Genomic DNA, 21,683 nt, shown 5'->3' on the forward strand with positions numbered 1-21,683 from the left:
GGGGAACAGCAGAAAGTGACATGGCGCCACGTAGAGCCGCTTCCTGCCTCCTCGCCCCGCTGGGCAGAGCCCATGGGCTAGATCCAACCCTGGCTTGCATGATCCAACCTGGGAAGCTTGGGGCTCCCCACCCCATGATATGCTGGATGCTGGGGAGGGGAATCCCCAGCCTTGGGGTCTGGATCCAGTCAAGCCATGATCCGGATCTGGACCATGGGCCAGGGGTTCCTCACCCTTGCGGTATAGATGGGCCCCAGCCAATGAGCACACAGGGCAGCTCCCCAGACTGAAACTCCGTCTGTACCTGAGTGACTGATATTCACACTGGCTGAATCGCTGCCTCCAGCTTGAAGAAGGCAGTGCAGCTCAGCAGAGGCACAGCAGGCAATGCCCAGCTGCCATCATGCTAAAGGGAGCCTAACTCAGGGAGTTGGGCACAGCAGTGTTGGTGATTTACTTTGACTCTGGTGCTCTTTGATGCTTTCTTTGCAGCCCTCACTCCTGGATAGACGTGAATATGTAAGAATCAAGGCTTTTTTAAGCAACATTTTTACTAGATCACTGATAGACAAGCTAGGCTAGTGATTGGGCTGCATGAGGGGCTCCTCTTCATCTCAGTGGACCATGAGATTGTCACTGTCAAGATCATCTGGAATAGAGTAGTTTTGCTGACAGCATTTGTGTACCTCAAATTTGCGGGTTGTGCCGATTGAACAATAGCAGCCCTGTGACTGGTGGCTGAGGGAGTGCATGGCTCTCACAGCGTCGCGTGCAATAAGCACGCACTTCACTGTGCCCTTGCTTTCCGTGCGTGTCACTTTAGCGATGAAGATGAATCCTTTGGGCGCCGAGTGGAGCACAGGGCCTCCACAGTCATTCTCCATCTCTGATGATCCTTGGCTATAATGTTGATTTGATCCCACGTAGGAAAAACCCAACGCAGGGGGAAACCAGCTGAATCTGGCAGCCCTGCGTGGTAAACAAAATGTTGTGTGGGCCACGCGCAGGGAAGCGGGTGACGCTGCACAAAAAAGAAGCCTGAACGGGTCACGCAGGGGCAGCCTGTACGTTTCTCACACGGGCGTGCAAACAACCACCAAACTCCACATCTGCCATTGACAACTGGCTTTTAGGCCAGGCTGGTGCTTGGGGCGGGGTGTAGCAGGAGCAGAGGGCAGTGCCCCAAGGGACCCACAGAGCTGGAGCCTGGGCCCAGGGTTCCCTGGAGGCTGGGTGGCTTAGGGAAAGGTGGGGGGAGCGGTTCCATGAGTGTGGAGGTGGGTCTGGAGCCCCCACCAACGCCCTGCTCTCCCAGCACTGGCACCACACCTGCCACCCCCGCTGAGGCCTCAGTGGTACGTTCCCGTCCGCCGGGCTGCGTGGTACATTCGATCCCGCCCCCTCCCCCCCGCCACCTCCACACACACTGTTGTCCCCGCCGTTGGTCTGCTCCGCGGCTGCGCACTGGCGCTGCCCGGGGGCTCCCAGCTGGGTAAGTGTTTACAGCTGCCCGCCGGGGCCGGAGGGCTGAGGAGAGCCGGGCCGGCGGGGGAGCCGCTGCCCTAGCGCCCAGGTACAGCTCCCCCCCGCCCCCCAGCGCTTCAGGCCCTCCGCCGCTCTCTCCTCGCGAGGGCCCGGGCGGGGGGAGTCCCTCGCCCTACAGCGCCTTGCGGGGGGAGGGGCTTGGAGACCCCCGAAATCACTCTGGGGGCCCCACTCACTGCGGCAGCCCCAGGCGGCCTGAGTCCTCTTGGAGCCCCACCCCCCCCGCCGCGACGCTGTCAGCCTAGCGGGCGGTGCTGCGCGGGGCGGGCGGCACAAGGGGGGGTATCCCTGTAGCCCCCCCCCCCCCCCCCGCACCCCCGTCCTCAGCGCTGGGTCTGGCTGCGGAGCGGGGCGCTGATTATGAGCACGGCTGAGACGGTCGTGACGTGTGGGGTCACCGAGCGGGGTGCTGGGGGTGGGGGAGGGGCAAAGTAGTATGTATGTATCACCCCGTCCCCCCACACACACACATACAGAGTTCGTAGGGGGCCTTGTTGTGACAGTAACCCGGGGTGCGGGGGGAGATGCAGGGTGAGCGTTTTGCACAGGGTGAGAGCGAGGGGCATCCCTCAGTGCCAGGGCACTGGGTCCTAGCCTTTGGCTAGTCCTTGCAGAGTGTGCGGAGGCACCCTCTTTGGCCTGGCCCTGTGGCCTGGAAGCTGCGTTTCCACCCTTCTCTATGAGCCTCCTAAGGGTGGGCTGAGCTCCCTTGGCTTTTGCCCTCAGCTATCATTCTTTGTTCCTGGAAGCTTTTCTTTCTCAGAAGAGGTGAGTAGTGGCTCCACATAAATAGCAGGTGGCGTAAGCAGTTCTGGAGTGTGCAGAGCTCAGTAATGTCTCTGTGGTCTGGTGGTGATCAGAACTGTGGCAGGCACCCCTGTGATCTGTACAGAAGGCTGTGCTTTGCACAGGAACAGCAAAAGAATGTATCCCTGGAATCAAAAGAGGGTGTGGAGTATGTTTGATTGTACCTGTCAGTACAGGAAAAACATTAAAACTGTTGGGAAAGAGAGATTTTAATTAGACTGTTTTAAAATACTGCGTGTAGGGCAGATATTTTCCACAAAGTGAAGACCACTTTGTGCTGCAAAAATAATCATTTTTAATTCTTCTTTGCACCAGAGGCCTCCTTTGCACGACACTACCAGTATAACTTAGAGACCCTTTTACAACTTGGCTGTCCCCTGACCCGGTTATAAATTAACTGTAGCATGGATTTGAACTTTGGTGCCCTCATAACTGGGCTAAAGCCTGGTCAAAGGCTAAAAATGTCGTATGTGGGACTTGTGGTTTTTATGATTGTTTTTAGTATATAATGGACCATAAAATCCTAACTCTGAAACATGATTGTGATGGTTGTGTGCACATGAAGTGGGGTGGGGGTGGCGGGATTTTAACCTTGTCAAGGAGCCACAGCAGAGCTCTGGTAAGGCCACAGGCATACTTAACAATTGTATTTAAACATGAAGATTATCTTTAATAGTGTGAAGAGGGCCTAAATGGAGGGAAGAAAATAAACATAAGACAATAGTGTATGCAGACAAAAGCCAAGAAAAACAAGGTCTTAAGAGGTGGAAGGAATTTTCTACACTTAGTAATTTATGTGCAAAGAGTACTATCCAGAGGCACCAACCACACTGTTATACAGTAGTGACAAGAAGATGATTAACTATGGTGAAAAAGGGATGATAGAAGATTCCTGTTATCTGTAATGGGGGTGGTATATAAACTACTACTAATGGGTTAATACACTCAGAGGCATAAACTTAAGTGAATTTGTGTCTCATGTCTGTTGCAAACAGGCAGGATGGTACTCTCTGAGAATAGATGTATTGAGATTTTCTTGGAATCTGCTGCACTTTGTTTTTTGTTTCAAAACTGGTAAAGTTATGTATTTTTCCTATACATTGAGTGAGAGAACATTTAGCTGTGGGTAGACGTACTGAATCTAGAAAACCACACTAAAACTGTTGTTTCTGCAGTTATTGTTAGTGCAGCAAAGCATAGCAAATAAAAATTCACATTGTACTTTATGTAATGGAACTTTTTAGTGGGTGGGAAACAATTAGATTAATTCGGAATTATAAATTAATAGTTTATCCTCTGTAACTCGTTCTTGAATATATGCTGTGTGAATGCATGTCCCAAATAGAGAATAAGTGGCTTGATTTCTTTTTCCAGAATGAATTGTGACTCTGGAAAAAGTGACATCAGCAGTGTCATTAATTTGTAAGGGCCCAACAGATGAGGTTGAAATAATTTCGAAGGCAAATAATCACACTTAACTCTTAAAAGAGACCGTGAGAAATTACTCTCACTTCCGAGGACATAGCTTTCCAATAGCTGTTCTCTATTCTGTTGTATTTTCCACTAACGATGATACTTGGAGCTGTAGAAGTTTGAGCCACAAGAAGGTATGTATTCTCTTAAGAGGGTGTGGATGTATTTTTTTTTTCCACTTCTGTCTGTGTCCCTTGATTCTCATCCTGGACTTAGCATCGTACCATGGTTTCCTTTAGCCCAACTGCAGGCAATTTGGAAGGCTCTCTGGTTCTTGTTTCAGCCTGTTTCTTTTGCAGTCTGTTACCATCTTCTTGTGTAATTGAAAACAAGTAGCTCCAGTGATCCTGGAATTTTAGCAAATACAGGTCATATTTGTACCACTTACTTTTTATCATCGTTGTTTGTACTCCATAGTGGGAAAAAGATAAATAAGAATGGAAATCAAAGTCCATAATGTTATTGAACTGCCCAAGTGAAAGCAGTGACTGACATGGTAGTCAAAAATTGTGTCGTGGGCATAGGGTATTATGCAAGTAAAATATGAATATCATATTTTGATCTTTCTCCCCTTTGTCCCTAAAATGTGTATGTAATTCTGAAACCCAAGTACCAGATCTACATGATTTTGTTCTTAAGATTTAACGTGCTCTTTAAATGAGCTTTTGAGTATAGGTTCTGTTCTAGTGTTTTTAAGTTAATATCTTTGCAGGTATCTTATTTTTTAGGACTCTAAGTTGCTTTCTGTTCAACAGCCTTAGTGCTTATAATGGTTTTAAATGTTTTCTGGTGCTCCTTTTTCCATCCAGGTTAAGTTTTAGAACTTGCTAAAACTGCTGAAGAAGATGGGAGGTGCAGTGAGTGCAGGAGAAGATAATGATGAGTTAATTGATAACCTAAAAGAAGCACAGTACATCCGAACAGAGCTGGTGGAGCAGGCATTCCGTGCCATTGATCGAGCACACTACTACCCTGAGGAATTTAAGGACAATGCTTACAAAGACCTGGCATGGAAACATGGAAATATTCATATCTCTGCACCATGCATTTACTCTGAGGTTATGGAAGCTTTGGATCTACAGCCAGGACTGTCATTCTTGAACCTGGGCAGTGGTACCGGTTACCTGAGTTCTATGGTTGGACTCATCCTGGGTAAATAACTTTGTCAGGTTAATTATTTATTAAATTATCTTCTATTTACACAATAGTAGGAAACATTCCTGTCTTTAGTTTCAGATTTTTAAATTGAGTCTAAGTGCAGATAAAAAATATGTTAATCAGACTTTGGCCCATTAAGCGGGATTCAGGGGACCTAGTGATAACTCAAAACAGATGATGCAGTGCACAGCTACTTGCCATGACTTTCTTTTGGGATGGGTTTAGTCTTGCTGGGCTCTCACTTGAAGGGATGATCAAGATGAGAGTAGTGAAGGGAGACAAGTTCGTGTGGGATAGTGAGTGAGTTTGACCAGCGGGGGGCACTGAATCTTTTCATCTGTGCACCATTTATTCTTAATCTATCATAGCCAGCCTAAGATACTTCTAAGGGTCTGATTGTGATCTCACACTGGTGTTAATGCTGATTTATACCAGTTTAAGAGAAATCAGTATCTGATATCTAGTTTTCTACAGTTCTGGAGTGCAAGCAAGATGATGCTTCAAATTACAGTAAAATTCCTTTAATCTGGGACATCCAGGACTGGACAGGTGCCAGATTACCAAAATTTCCAGACTTTTGGACGTTTCACACACACACCACCCAGCTGCAGCTCCTTCACATCCAGCTCCCAGCTGTAGCTTTTCCACCACCCTGTGTGTCTCCTGCTTCACCACCACCACATGCCCCAGCTCAACTTCAACCCTCAGCCCTCCCATGGCCCCAACCCACAACCAAAGCCCCTTGATTTATGCAATTTTTGATGTAAGCGAGGGTTGCGTGGAACACAACCCCTGTGTATCTTGGGGGACTGCTATAAGCCAGATAGTCAAATCTGCCAGATGCTGGACCATCAGGATTTCCTAATCATCAGAGGCTGTGTTAAAGGAATTTTACTGTACAAAGAACAGTGGTAGTGGTTGCCCAAAGTTAGCAATCTCCTTTCCCCATTTTTCTTCTAGACAAACACACGAGTAAATAGTAACAGGGAGCCATGCTAGTCTATATACTATCAAAACAAAAAAGCAGTCAAGTAGCGCTTTAAAGACTAACAGAATAATTTATTAGGGGAGCTTTCATGGGACAGACCCACTTCGTAGTCTTTAAAGCGCTACTTGACTGTTTTGTTTTTACATGAGTAAATATGTAAGTAGAATAGCTCTTCTGATATATATAAAGCATGGCTAATCACAGAGTTAAACATAAGAAAATACAGTGAATCGCCTTATGTTCTCATGAGGGCAGTGGTCACTGTGTTTAGAGAACTGTCAGAATAAATTTCAAATGTAATTGATCCTAGTGAAATCCAAAGTCCTTGCTTACACACTGCTGCTTACTGGGGATCTGAAATTTATAATCGTTCAAGTGTTTTTGTCATCAGAGATGAGTCTTAGTCCCACTTCCAGTGAGTGGGCATGGAGCCAGGACTTAATGATTCACGAGATTTGACAAAGCTAATTAGCAGGTGAACACTTACAACTTCCAGGCCTTTGAACTATTTTTCCCTTGAAATTAGCAAGCCTGTCTCATATCAAAAGCATAAGGGAATTTGTGTGCTCTAGTTATAATAGTAGTATGGCTGTTGTTTTCAGTGCCTAGTAAAAGTACTCTAAACTGTAACTGTAATTCTGCAACCGTGTCCTTTCAAATATTTAAAGGCAAATTGCCATATTATGTATTTTTCTTTGTTACATTTGATCATGTTATGTAAAGTCACATGGCACGACTGGATTGAATTTACCAAACAAGGATTCAGTTTGTCAAAATATGTAGGTCACAGACACTGTTCTAATGCAGAGGGGTCATATTCTTTCAAACAATACAAAAATGATCAAACTAAGATTAATTCCCTGAACTACTGAAATCTTCTGGAGGCTATAGTATTTTTTTTTTTCCCTCCCCTCTGGTAGAATGTAGACTCCCAGCACTCCAGAAGAATCAAAATATCGCTAACTGTTATTGCGTGTAACTTATGCAGTAACATCTGGAATGCAAAGGCATTGTAAAGCCTGTTCAGATTCCTGTAACATTCAGATTCTTTCAGGTGTAACATGGAAAAATAAATCTTATTTATGATATACAAAGTGAGGTCCTTCCCTTGTTTTTATGGAATTCAGGTGCATTGTAGGCATTACTCATGTTATATTATATATGTTATATGTATTATAGTCAAAGGGATGTTTCCAATTTTTTATCTATTGTTATTTGCTAGTGACAGCTAAGAAGATTATTATACCTGAAAAATAAAATATAAATATTTTTACTTATGTAGGAATTTCTTATTATATTTGACAACTCATCTGCTGATGTTTTTAAGCCAACCTGGTTTCCCTTGTTGGAAAGGGAATGTGCAGAAAAATGCTTCTAAAAGATTTTAAGATTTTTAACAAGTGTTCAGGATATATCATTTAAATGCTTCCGGGTCAGCAACTTAATCTTTTTGTGTATTGCTCAATTAAAAATAATGCAAGCACTGTTCCTGCAAGAGTAAGCAGTCTGATTTCTAGAGCTAGCTAAAATTAGCATGTGAGCTGTAATTCATTCCAACTGTTAATCCTAGGCATAACGAGTTCATTTATCTCATTAACATTTTGTCTGTTAAAATGTTTTTGTTATCTCCTGAAATACTTTCAACATAAGAATGGCCACACTGAGCCAGATCAAAGGTCCATCTACCCCACTTCCCTGTCTTCTGATGATGGGCAGTGCCAGGTTCCCCAGAAAAAATGAACAGAGCAGGTGATCATCAGGTGATCTATTGGCTATTCCCAGCCCTTACAAACAGAGGACAGGGGCGCCATCCCTGTCCATCCTGGCTAATAGCCATTGATGGACCTATCGTCCATGAATTTATCTATTTCTTTTTTTGAGCCCTGTTAGTCTTGGCTTTCACATCATTCTGTGGCAGGGAGTTCCACATGTTGATTGTGTGTTATATGAAGAAATACTTTCTTGGTTTGTTTTAATCCTGAGGCCCATTAAATTCATTTGGTGACCTGTAGCTCTTGTGTAATGGGAAGGAGTATTGGTGATTTCCCACAACAATAATCTTAATTGATTTGCGATAGATTCTTTATGTTTTAGAGCAGTGGTACATCAGAGACATCCAGCATTTCTGCCTCACCATTTGCTGTGTAGGAGCACACCAGTCACAAAAGGTTGCTGCACCTTCAGGCATTACCCGTGGTAAATGGTGCTGCAGACCTCAGAACAGAAATCTGTAAATTGTAGAAATCTTTGTAAGGAGTAGTTTGTCTGAAACAAGGTAAGAAAGTAATATGGATCGGTTGTGCTGGGCTGTATTCAGTTGTTTTTACAACCATTTTCTTCGCACTCTTTAAACCTGTAGGTCCTTTTGGTGTTAACCATGGTGTGGAACTTCATTCTGATGTTATAGAGTATGCAAAGCAGAAATTGGACTTCTTCATCAGAACAAGTGACAGTTTTGACAAGTAAGAGTAAAGAACACCCGTGCAATCTCATGTCATAATTTTGCATTTAATAATTATCACTACAGAATTACTAGATTGTTGGGTAGCACTCCTTGTTGACACATAAGAACCCCAGATCTAAGGGTGATTTTAGGAGTCTGGGTCCTTAGGCTTCCATGTGTGAACACTTTCTAAGTTGATGGATATATGGGAAAAGGAAGGTTGAGAAATTTTTGCTGTGTTGTGCTCTTAGCTGTTCTAACACCACACAGGTCAAAAGAAAACCAAACTTCTTTTGGTTATTGTCAATAAGCCTTAATTACAGCCAGTGTAATGAGGCTGCAGATGATGATATCCATCTGTCTAAGAGATGACCTCTCAACTGGAAGCTCACAAAGAGGGTAAAGGAAATACCATACTACTTTACTATGATTTATTGGAAGAAAAACATAATTGGTTAAAATGTGAAGCTTTTCTTATGATGACCAAGTCAGTACTAAAACAGCTTAGAATCTGATTTCTTTTCTTCCCTGCAGTTTTCTCACAGCTAATAATGTTCTGCAAGATTGCCATCACCAATGGTTACCTTAGCAATACCGGTTGTAGCTGTTACATTTTTGGATTTGTTTTGTCATTTGTTCATGGGGAAAAATGCTTCTGACCACCTGGAACTGTCACTGTACTGGAATAAATAAAATGAGTATAGCAGTCCATAAAAGAAGAGGAGCTGAACTGCAGCCACTTCACTGATCTTATGCTATTGTCACTGTATTGGGAAGTGGATGGTTGAGTAGGGAAGAGGTAACCGCCCCCCCGCCCCACGTTGGCTTGTGATATTTTTTAGGTAGAGAAGCAAGGGGTTCCTGTGAATAGTCCAGGTCTCTTCATTGCTGAAACAAATAAGCCTATTGTTGTTGTCATCTCACTTTGTAGAAACGCATTAACTATAGCTAAATGTCAAAGACAAAATTAAGTAAGAAGTTTCATATCTGGAGGCCTGTTTTGGGAGGGGAGGTAGTGGGGAAAGTCAGTGACATTGCAATGTAACTACAAAATGACTGGTGTGATTAAAATAAAATATTAAATATGTTTTTAGATATGATTTAGACACAATTCTTGCTCATCTGCATTATATTACAACTGTTTTAAAAATGGATATCTAGTCTAGTGTTGTGCCCAAAATACCTTTAAAGAATTGCCTTATAGCTAAATCTATTCAACAACTACTACTGAGTTAATAACACTGAAGCAATTATGTTGTCAGAGAAAATGGCTTATTCATTGTTTATATGATGCTCTGGGATACCTGGTGTAAGAAAAATAGTTTATAAAATCACACTTCTACATTTGACCAATTGTTAATTCAGAGTTAATACTGTCAGAGATGAGAAGTCTGTCACAATCTTCATCTTAAAAATGTTTGAGGATATATACAGGTATGCTGGGGAAGAAGAGAAAATACTGATAGGCCTTATCTGTATTGTGCCAGATAGGTTTGTAAGGACTGTTTAATAGGCTATCATGTTAACTCATTTCTTGAAGTCTTTTGCTTTGGTAATACTAATGTCATATTTTAGTGGGTTGCCTATCTGCAAGGACAAGAGCGGGTATGTGGATATTTTGGTACAGCTGTTTATTTTACCATTATTTCACTATCCAATTTAAGGATTATTATAGTCTGAGTGAATTCTTGCCATTCTGCAAAATCAAAAATTAGCACAAAGTTGTTCTTGGTCTTGAAGTACGCTATTGCAAGAATTTTTGTTTGGCTTAATTGAAGTTGATAGTAAATCTCCTATTGACTTAAATGAAGGCAGCATCTTGCTCTGAGTGTTGAAACCCATTTAACATCTTATGGAAAAAATTTTGGAAAACTTATTCAAGGACATTTTGGGTTCAGTCTTAAGAGTTTAGAGTTCAAATTGTACGTGTGATATTTATGCACCAGTATTATTACTGGGCCCACAAATTGGGTAATTGTATGACAAATTCCAATCCTGATAATTTACGTAAGCCGTTATTCTGTATATGTGTTCAGATTATGCACCTGATGTCTTTGGAAAAATATATGAAAAATTTCAGAACCCTCCTAACCTGGAGGGCTTCAGCTTGTGGCCTTTTCTTGGTGGTCTGTAGAATGTAACTTTTGATATCCAAGAAATTGGGTCTTAGGAAGGGAAATTGCCAGTAAAATTTCTTTTCTTATCCAGTATAAAGTATTATAATTGGGCTTCTTCTTTTTCAGATTTGAATTTTGTGAGCCTTCTTTTGTTACTGGCAATTGTTTAGAGATCTCTCCAGATTCTACTCAGTATGACCGTGTTTACTGTGGTGCTGGGGTACAAAAAGAACATGAGGACTACATGAAGAATTTGCTGAAAGTTGGGGGAATTCTTGTCATGCCACTTGAAGAGAAGGTTGAGTGCCTCTTTCTGTAATTTTGATTTATTTTAATTTTGTGTGTGGTTGCAGTTCTCAATGGGCAATAATGTGGCTGTCACATTAAGTTTATAAAAGGAATATAGAGAGCAATTTGCAGAAGCTGAATTGTATACGGTATAAGTTCTATTATCTGGCACCCCTGGGGAACTGGGAGTGCCAGATAATGAAATATGCCAGATATTGGAGCAGGGCCAGTGGCTCCATTCCACCAGCCCGGTGTGCCACCGCAGGCCAGGCAGCAGTCCCCCAGCCCTGCAGCAGCTAGCTGAGTTGCTGGGCTTCAACCCCCTGCTGCAGGTGGCAGCTAGGGAGCTAGCCCTGCAGCTGCCAGCCTCAGCCAGGCAGCTGGCCCTAGTTCTGCAGCAACCAGCCCTGCTCCATCAGCACTGGCCGGGTGATCCAGCAGAGCGGGTGCCAGTTAACTAAGCATGCCAGTTATCTGAATTCCAGATAACCTGGCTTTTACTGTGTGTCTTAAGTATATATTACAAAATATACATAATTCTACAAGACAGTCCCTCCTCAGGTCTTTTGTAGTTAACTTTGTGGCAAATTGTGAGAGGTACTCAAATTTAGTTTTATGCTTCATTGTTGTACTTCAGGAATGCTTCAGTCAACGTTTGTTGAAGTATAGTACCATTCCACAATTTCTGCTTTTCAATGGTAAATTACATAGTGTATTAACAAATGTTTCTTAGTTAAGTATCTGGGAAAGTTTTGGGTTTCCAGTTTTCGGCTGAATTGTAACAACATGACTCTTACATCTCTTGATGTCTTTCATTTGGGGCTAGGAGAGGGAGAAAATACTGATTTTTTTTAATTACTATTTTTATATGTGTATGTATATGTATTTATATAGATAGATATCCATATCTTGAATTTCTGATTTTGTTTGTAAACTACTTCATAAAGAAATTTTGCAAATGTGTAGTGCATTGTCTTGTTATATTTATTGGAATGGGAATAGAAGTTTTCTGTTACAAATCAAGAATACTTAATGTGTGATCATTTCTTTTAAGTGTTTGAGTCATCATCACAAACTGTCTTCTAAAGGGGCATCCAAAATACCTACATGATTAAGTGCCCGTGAGCATTTTGTGCAGCTAACCTAGGTAGTTTGTGTATGTGAAGGTACACCTGATTTATGCATGTAAATATTATAGGTCTTAAGTAAGCAAGTTGGAAACCTGAATTAAGATGTTAAAGATTAGCTAAAACTTTCCTTCACTGTTTTATTCTTGCAAAAAATCTTTTCTAAAATAAATCCAGGTTTATTTGTTTGGATTTTTCTCCTGCTTATGTCATACACTGTTGGAGTGTTCTCTGGTGTGAAGTTTGTTCAGAGTTTCAGATTCAGCTAGTGAGAAATGGACAAGGAAAGTGTCAGCTTCTTTTGCCAAACAGGAAGCATTCAAAATAGGTGCAAGTTGTAGGTTTAGTAAACAGCAGGCCAACAGTCGGCAGCCAAAACTGCTGCTGATACAAAACAGGCTTTCTATTCCTACCCTTTTTATATCATGGAAAACCAACAAGACAGTTATTAGACTACAGTTGCCTTATTTGTGTACTGCTCCCTTCTTTGTGGCAGCAACAGCACGTGAGGTCTACTTTTCCTACTGCCCAACAGGCCATATACCAACTTTTTAATTGTCAGACATTTCTAATTGTTTGCCACAGTTTAACCATTGATTTCAAACTCTGAATAACCATGCCCAAGCTTTCTAAACAAACATCTTTGTAATTCTAACATTTCGAGTAAAGATGTAGAGTTTCAAGGGACTGCTTAGTTTAGGATAGGAAGTGACACATGGAGCCTTTTGCATCTAAGTATTTTGTTTCTGTCAGAAGTTCACAGAAATCATTACCACTCAGAGGCTGTTAGGTCACTTACAATATGGGAGAATAATTGGTGATCTCAGTGCGGTTCACACAGCAAAGCCAGACAATATTCTTTGCAATAACTACTTTCAGCCAGTGAATATATGTCTGTTGGAATAAAGATCATCTTTGCCTGAAATCGAAAAGGCAAACAATAGATAGTTAATTTTTTATGCAAAGAATGAACAGTAGATAATTGATTTCTACTGTTTACATAGTGGACAGCACTTTCTCTTTTTGATGCAGCTGACAAAGATAACACGCATTGGTCCTGCTGCCTGGGAAACCAAGAAGATCCTTGCAGTTTCTTTTGCTCCTCTGATTCAACCCAATCATGCAGATTCAGGGAAATCGAGACTTGTTCATTTGCGTAAGTATAAATATTTATAAGTATAGTTGATGATCATCTGCTGTCCCCTTGGCTGCTAGTTTAATCTTGTTATAAGCGTGATACTCATAGGCAGCTGAAATGCAGTTTTCTCTTTGTTGTGAAAATTATGTGAGGTGTCTCATTCTTTTGATGGTTGTCCAGTTTTATCCATAGTGTGCTGGACACCACTTTTTCTTTCAACATAGTTAAAGAATTGTGGTATAGGAAATCAAGTTGCAAAACAAATCCAAAAGCATTGTCAGCTATGTGAAATTGAAATTGTATGTCTTTTTGTATTTTAAAATACTCTGCCTCCATTTTCACATATTTTGTTTCCTGTTAGGCTGAACTGTCTTGTCCATATAGATTTTATATGGCATCTTACTATATTAAGGGAATATATTGCAAGTGAAAAAGGTGGCAGTTTTAGTGTTTGACATTCATCAATTTATATTAATAACATGGTTGTGCCTTCTATTGATAGCACGGCTGTGCAGCGTTTCCTTTGAACCTTACATTCTTCGGGGGGAAGTTGCTTTATTTTTATTTGTATTGCAGGTAATGCTTGGTGGTCTGACTCTAGTTTGAGGCTCAGTTGTGCAGGGTCCTATGCAAATCCTCCTGCCCTAAAGAGATTGAGTAGTAATCTGTTTTAATTCTTATATGGTATCCACTTGTGTCACACTGTCCATCTGAGCGTACTTTGCATATTGGCCATGTCTACATTAGCAAGTCCTTACAAAATATTTTTTGAAAGAAGGGCCTTTTTCAAAATGTCCAGAGAGTCAGCACACAAAATTAAGTTGAAAGAATGCGTCACTCATTTCGAAAGCACTCTTCCATTCTGATTTCAGGAAGAGCACCTTCTTTCAAAAGCATCTTTTGAAATAAAGCCTGTAAATGCTCCGTAGGGCCTTTTTTCAAAAGAGCAGTCCTCGTGGCGTCTGAGTTTTCAATCCCTGGCCCATTCTTTTGAAAGAGTAGGAGCTGTGTGGACACTCTTTCACAAGAGCAGATCACTCTTTTGATCCACTATTTGTGCGTGGATGGTCTCTTTAGAAAAGCTCTTTCAGAAGAGATCTTCTAGAAGGACTTCTTTCAAAAGCTAGCTGTAATGTAGACATTGCGTCTGCTTCAAGGAAGCCGCCAAGTATTCATGCTTTATTTTTCACCCTTTGCCCAATTCAGAAGAATGCCTGTAAGTATTTTTAAATCCACAGTGAAAGAGTTTTCAATTTAATTTGATATTTCTCAGTGCAGGGATACAAGTGTGCAAATTCAGGTTTTATTTATATTACATGAGGTACGTAGATTTCTGCAGTAATTTTGACTGTTGCACATGTTGGATTGGCTGAACAGTGCTGCACAAAAAATGTGGAGTCCTCAACCTCTAGAGAGGGTGGGTGCACACCCTATATAGAAGAGTCGTATGTTTCTAGCTCTTTCTACCTAAGGACCTTGAAGCAGGTTTCATATGCTAATTATGTAAGCCTATACATTTTGAAATAGGTAATTTTTGCCAGTCTCTGCATCAGTTCTTAGAGGATGTGCCAAAGGTCATGAAACTAATCAGTAGCAGAGATGGGATTAGATTCCAGATCTATTTGCTCTGTCTTGTACATTGAGGACTTTTTTCACAGTACTGAGAAGTCCAGAAACAAACTCTTCCAAACAATTGCACACGCCGAATTGCAATGGTAGGGTCGAAGATTTAAATCTTAAAATACTGTTGAATGAAATAGTTCCTTGATCATTTTTGAGTATAAAATACCAAAACTCTTATTTTAAATATTTTATTCAGTGTCTGATTTCTGTTTGTGCAAAGGGTGGACTTTGAATTTTTTCTCTCATTTTTCTTCTCTATATTCAGATTAAGGGACAAATGCATATCACAACATGTTTTGGGAGGAAAACATTAAATTTTAATCTGAGTTGACAGATTAAAATAAAACTTTTTTTAATAAACATGACAGGAAATTGATATAGTCTGAAACTGAATGAATACAATAACTCTTCAGCCTGTGGTGCTAGATTTTTTTTTTTTTTTCCCCATCCTGTATTATAGCACCAATGACTGTCCGCAGCCTTCAGGATCTAGCTCGCATTGCCATCCGTGGAACTATTAAAAAGATAATACACCAAGAAACAATGAGCAAAAATGGGAATGGGCTGAAAAATCCTCCAAGGTTTAAACGAAGGCGTGTTCGCCGCCGCCGCATGGAAACCATTGTTTTCTTGGATAAAGAAGTTTTTGCCAGTCGTATCTCAAACCCCTCAGATGATAACAACAACTGTGAGGAGATCGAGGAAGAGAGAAGAGAGGAGGAGGAAAAGGGTGTCTCTGAACTGAAGCCGGACCCCCCTGTAAACTTTCTGAGAGAGAAGGTTTTGCGTCTGCCTTTGCCTGATCCCCTGAAATATTACCTGCTTTATTACAGAGAAAAATAAGTTTCTTATTCATAGAAAGCAGAAAGGTAGACATGAAAATAAAATACTTCTTAGGGCTTGACAAATGTGTACCACTTGCTTGCCTGTTAACATGACCACACATGGCAGTAGGCTGGTGGGCTGGGGAATGTGGCTGCTGTATACTTAAACATCATAGCTTTTTTTTTAAGTTTCCTCTCCTTCTTGAGTGTATGCTATAGTTTTATCCTGCAGCAGTGTTTCCTTTTAAAGAGCAAGCTGATGAAGTGGTCAGTTGGTTAGAGAGAGAAGGATTTCATTCCCTGAAAACTAACTGCGCAGAGATATCTTGGGTGCACTTTCACAAAATTGCAGTTTTTAAATATTCTTAGACAGTGCTCTAAAGACTTCATGGTCCATGCTCTCCTACTAACTTGGTCACAAATGTAATAGACATTTGGTGGCTTCATTTTTGAATGGCGATACTGGTAAAATCTGACCTGGTAAACCTTGTTTCTTTGAGAAATTTGTAAAAAAGCACAAAGGTACAAAATCAGACTTTGGTACTACTTTGAGATATCCAGGTGTTGAACTCCAAAGCAAAGCTTTGGCCACCTTTCAGTTGGTGGGTTTCAGTTTAACTATAAATCTTATATCATTTAGACTTTGGAGGAGGGGAAGGTTTAGCAGGGAGTTAATGTTTCCTTTATAGAAAACAGCTTGCATTGAGGTGCAAGCTATGTAAGGTTTAGGAAGAAATAAGAGAGAAATTAATTGGGAGTTGGTCAACAGATCAGCTGACTTTCAAAGTTTCCAACAGTGATCAGTTTTATGGCCGTTTTCTCTGACATCACTTATGAAGAAATTCAGAAAAAAGGAGGGGGGGCTAGATGAGAAACATAGCAAGGAACTGAATGAAGACTGCTTCTGACAGTGAAATCAACAGACCTTTTTTGAGTTAACATGTGACTGCTGTGCTGAACACAAGGTAAGGCAGGTAGTCTCAGGCACTGCTAGCTTGAACTGAAGGAAGTCGCGAACGTCCTGGGAAATAAACCAAACTTTGTTTCTCAGAGGTTGTGCAGAAAGTGTAAACAGTGTAGTGGGACAAAGTGAGTGATTATGCTACTGACGTACAGTGCTTCAATGCCCCATATGGGGCTCTGCTGTAGCAAGAAGATTACAGTGCTATTTAGGTGTATCTTATTCTTGTAGGTTAAGAGGAACCGGCTTTTTGGTTTTACTAGTTCATTTAATTTTTTGTTTGTTTCTTTAAGCAGCTTGCGTAGAAAGGCACTATAGCCTGCAGCTTTCTTGGAGTGGAAATTCTAGTCTTCTCAAGTCTTCCTGTAATGATGGTAGGAGGAGATTTATATTCATGAGTTGAGGGGAAGATTGATACATTTATATGCAACAGTGAGGTCTAGAATGAAACAGTTGAAGCTGCATTAATTTGAATCCCTCAAAGGCTAACAAAATAATCCTAGCAGAAGATAATCCAGCTATATTAGAATGGAATTTCCTTATTAGTTGTAGTTGGTAGGCTTGATTTTGTTCTCATTTGCGTTGTCTCCTCAACTTGCTAAATAGAGTGAATGAAGATTGTCTTGTCAAAACATGTTAACCTGGAACATGGTACTGTCACACAATTTTGCATTAACAGAGTTGTGTGTTTAAATCCTGTGCAACATTTTCAAAATGTGTCTAAGCAATGCTTTTATGCTTACTTGGTCCCCTTAAAAAGTCTCCAAATACCTACTCTGTACTTGTGACAACTATGTCTTTTCTATAGAATACAATGTCTGAATGTCTAATAAAATCCCTATAAATTGCATTTTTGTGACCTCAGAGGATATTATTTTTAACTCTGGTAAACATTCGTGTTTCATGTTTGTCATTTGTTTCATGTCTTTCTCTTCTGCAGTAAGTCAGTTTTTCACTCTTTGAGCAGACTTGTGATTTTGGCTACTAAGTCCTGCTCCAATTTATTAATTGAAGGCCTTTCTACCTACATTGTGTAGAAGTCTCCTATTTCTAAAACAGTCAATAAAAACTCAAAGTGGATATTTATATGAATAATGTTATTTGTTGTTCCTTTATCTTTACATTTGGCCCTGTGTCATGTTTTTTCTTACAACTATAAAATATACTTTGTCAGATTTTCACCAGATTTGCCTTTTTATTACATTTGCCAGATTTTTGTAGGCTCTTGAAAATTAATAGAAAAATATTTTTCCTGTGCATGAATGAATACAGTAAATGTATACACGAGCAATTTGCGTCCTAGGTTGTCTGTGTCCCATTGTCAAAACAAACAACATAGTAGAAAGTCTAGATGTGTAATATAACTGTGAAATAGTATAGTTTATAGCATGTAAATAAAGGGGAATTGTAAATATGATTTTTTCCTGTGCACAAGCATTTGCACTGTAGTTTAGTGTAGCAGATGTGTGTGTTTAGATTAACTGTAACATACTCTGTTTTGTATCGTCTATAAGTTCTATTACCTACTTTTTTGATGACAGTCTGCATTTTAAATCTTACGTGACTTCTTTGTAGATTTTGATAGGATAGTAATTTACATAAGGAAACAAGCTTCAAGCTGTTGAAATCTTATGTAAATTGAAAAACATGTAAAGCAGTTTTTTGTCATTTCTAATCTCATGAGGCATGCAAAATGTTAAACATTTGAAAATCAATTTTATTAAACAAGTGTTTCTATAGCAATAAATGCAGTAATCACTTTTTAGCCTTTTTAGCATTGCTTCTGCATCCTTTTGTGTTAAGAATACTTGTATTTTCAAACTTCCCCCATATTTGCTACCTGGCTTATACTGAATGTATTCACAGCGTGAGCATGCTCACCAACACTGCTGAAGCTAGCTGTCTTCATTCTGCCATCCCTCCCCACCATTGGCAGGCACCATTTGCTATAATTAACTGTCAGGCCAGTTCCCTTAGCTAGAACTTTAAAATGTGAACTTAATAGTTACCATTCAGGGCTTCTGCCTCACTGATGCTTTGAAAACACCTTTTAAACTTCAGCTGTAATTGGACATTAATCTTAATGCAGCGAGGGAAGAGAGAATCCCAGCCAACTCCAGGTATTCTTTATTAGCAGTAGAAATATCTGTTGACCTTTATCCTACAGTATGGTGATGTATAAATTTTTATGGTTATCCTCAGGGTTAGTCCAGACGTGTGTGTGTGTGTGTGTGGAAGTAACATCCTTCTACCAATCAAAATAGAAGGGTAATATATAATTATACAATTAATCTCTTCCATTTCTATCCACTGCTTCCTAGAAATACTTCTACTACTTTGAGAGGGGATGTATATGCCTCATTCTACCAAAGGAGAATTATTTGTGTGTATTTATTATTATTTGTCACTAAATTAATTCACAAAGAAAGCATTTGGTTTTAAAAGATTGACATTAACAGAAAGCACCTATCGATTAAAAGTAACTGGTGTTTGCCACTTACCCAAATCTATGTATGTTAACATTAAAACTAGCTATCTGTTGCTTTTAGAGAACATCCCAAACCTCCATTTAATTAAAGCCTATGAGAAATTTTTCAAAAGGCGTTGCAGGAAAGCCTGTGACAACTTGCAACTTTAATTTCTTTATTATGAAATGTTGTTACCCAGGTATATTAAATGGTATCACAGCTCCCCAGAAAGTGACAGATGCCACTCAAGGTGTTTTTCATAAGGCGGAATTTTTGTTCCTTTCTGTTGAATGAAATAGTCTATTGCTTTAAAATGGTCTTTTCCCCCCAGAATTATAGTACTCCATCATTGGATGACAATTGGTTATCTATTTGTGGATATTTATCTACACACAGTGTCTAGAATATCTGTTTCTTTTTGTGGTATCTCCTATTATAAAGCAACAAATGTAGCATTTCATAATGTCTTGTGAAGTGTTGTCTAAATTCATAACAGCTTCATGAAAAGTGTTCTGTCAGAATTTGTTGTTTTGCCATTGCATATGATCTGGGCTCTTTGAGTCATTTGAGCGTGTGGAACACTATACTGATTACACTAAGTTGTGTAAGTGACTTCCCTAATTAAACCGAAAAAGCTATGTTCAAATATTTACAGAATGTATTTAACATGCCAAGCATGGAGATTCACTGGTAATAGCTGGACTCCATTCAACCCAGGAAGATGCTCAGAAAAGGAACTTACAAAGCTATACCATTCTCTTGTTATGAACCTGCAACTCCTGTTAATACTCGTTTGAGTTGTTCACCACTTCAGGTAACCAATTGTGTAAAATCAGTCACTGTCTTAGGAATCTGATAATACCCAAGATAGGTTGAGCTAAGGTCAGAATGCTTCAGGCTCATCTTTGATTTCCTTAAGACATTGAAGCAGACCCTTGAGATCATTTGAACGTACTTCTTGTGGTTTAATTTCTTGTCCTATGGTACAGGGTTATTACATGCTTATAGGGGGGAAGATGGGGGCCCTTTTCCAAGGACTTGCTATAATTTATTGTATTGTGTGTAGTGTGAATTATAATGTGCTCTTTTAAATGCATGCTGATAATAGTATGTCTGCATGCTATGGATTTACGCAAGCCAATGTTGCAGTAACTGTAGTTATGAAACTTAAGTGCGCATGCTCGGTAGCCAGTCCCTTACCGGGCTTTTATAACTGTGTGTGGAGGACTGTATGTAATGGGCCTCGTTTGCGCTTTCAGACTGAGAGGATTGTAAAATTCATAATTAACAAAAAATAAGTGTTAACTGAGTGGAGGGGTGAATTCTCGCAAAACAAGACCTTCTCTGTGCAAACTTGATCTTTAGTAATATTGGTGCTAATATAATAAATAGTTGATGAACAGAAAGTAATGTTGTTGTTGTTATAATGTAGATAACGTTGTTTTCCTCTGCAGATTTCAATTTAAATTATTAAAATAGGTGAAAGCTACTGTCTCTAACAGTGAAATGAGCCCAGCTTTTTGTTTTGAGACGCTGTGTCCCTGCTTGTTTGTTGATATTAAAACCTAATTGGATTGCTTTAGAATGCTCAAAGTTCTTGTTTACACTTGTTCTGTTTTTTGAGACAGTATAGAATTATATGGTGACTTATAATCACAATAGCTAGGCATTATAACTCCCGATTTCTTCTTTCAATGATGCTAAAATATTTTTCCTTGTTTACAAGAATTATTAATAAAGAAAAACACTAATTTGGAAGCAGGTCTTTACTGAAGAATATACTTAACACAGACTGCTGGGAGCCAAATGTTATTTTTCCTCTATAAGCTCTTCTGCTTTGGTCCTTGTAGATCAAATCAGTTCATAAATTGCTGATCAGTTTTTTTTATATTTACATCATTCTTCCATTGTTTGTGTTTCCCCTGTAATTTTATTTATAAAGGAAAAATATTACATGGCTGATTAGTAGGTATAATAACTATGCAATAAATATTGCTTATGAAACTAATTTCATGGTTGGGTACATACAGTAAAAATCATACATTGTGTCAAGACCATGAATGGGAGCTTAAAGAGACATGAAGGGCCATTTTTTTATGGATATACATTTTTTGCATATATTGGTTGCATATTTGGGACCTTTTCAATGAGATGAGCTGTGCATGAGTAGAATTATGCCAGTACTTTAGGCATTTTCAGGATATGTGCCCCACTTTTGTGTGTACAAGAGGTCCCCTGGTTGTGGTAGTCAGCTATCCAACTGTTCTATTAACATGTGCAAACTGTTCTGCTAGCAAAGGTGATGAGTCAGTATCTGTGTTCTTGGGACTGATTTCCAAAGCGTTAATGAAAATGTGCCTGCACTACTTCTGGATGTTCCTTTTTGTGGTGCATAGAGAAGCAGTGATCATGTTTGCATTTGCAGTACATTCACATTATTCTAATGTAAATGTTAATGTCATGGGGGAGAAGAGAGAATTCCTCAATCTAAACACAAATTTTATATACCTCTGATTAAAAAAACAACTTTTATTGAAGAGGGAGAGGGTTTTGGACATCATTGGGCATGGAATACATGTGTGTGTGTGTGTGTGTTATCTCTCTCGTCTTTTCTCATTCCCAGCAGCTGTTAAATTTCAAACCTTGTTTCCAGGGCTGCATATTTCTTTTGAATATCATTGGATGCTTTTGGGCAAACTGGTACATAAGGGAGATGTGATGGC

The 21,683-nt window shown here is 39.9% G+C and overlaps 1 protein-coding gene across 2 annotated transcripts; it reads left to right on the forward strand.

Annotated features, from left to right (window-relative positions):
• Window positions 1–1,435: 1,435 nt before the first annotated feature.
• Window positions 1,436–20,422, forward strand: PCMTD2 (protein-L-isoaspartate (D-aspartate) O-methyltransferase domain containing 2). 2 transcript variants are annotated; one of them, XM_075011799.1, is made up of 6 exons: window positions 1,436–1,492; window positions 4,635–4,977; window positions 8,331–8,433; window positions 10,658–10,829; window positions 12,979–13,102; window positions 15,168–20,422. In XM_075011799.1, exons 2-6 carry the CDS (start codon window positions 4,671–4,673, stop codon window positions 15,548–15,550), a joined length of 1,089 nt encoding a protein of 362 aa, XP_074867900.1. In that variant the 5' UTR covers window positions 1,436–1,492; window positions 4,635–4,670; the 3' UTR covers window positions 15,551–20,422. The 2 variants fall into 2 exon arrangements, with proteins under 2 accessions (XP_074867900.1, XP_074867899.1); XM_075011798.1 differs by having other exon boundaries at window positions 1,455–1,573.
• The last annotated feature ends 1,261 nt before the right edge of the window (window positions 20,423–21,683 follow it).

This window comes from Carettochelys insculpta, chromosome 17 (assembly GCF_033958435.1).
Source record: "Carettochelys insculpta isolate YL-2023 chromosome 17, ASM3395843v1, whole genome shotgun sequence".
Taxonomy (NCBI): domain Eukaryota; kingdom Metazoa; phylum Chordata; order Testudines; family Carettochelyidae; genus Carettochelys; species Carettochelys insculpta.

Coding starts and splice junctions, on each gene's coding strand:
- PCMTD2 (XM_075011799.1), top strand. CDS start 4,671: ATGGGAGGTGCAGTGAGTGCAGGAGAAGATAATGATGAGTTAATTGAT. Junction 4,978..8,330: donor TATGGTTGGACTCATCCTGG/GTAAATAACTTT, acceptor TTAAACCTGTAG/GTCCTTTTGGTGTTAACCAT. Junction 10,830..12,978: donor TCATGCCACTTGAAGAGAAG/GTTGAGTGCCTC, acceptor TTTTTGATGCAG/CTGACAAAGATAACACGCAT.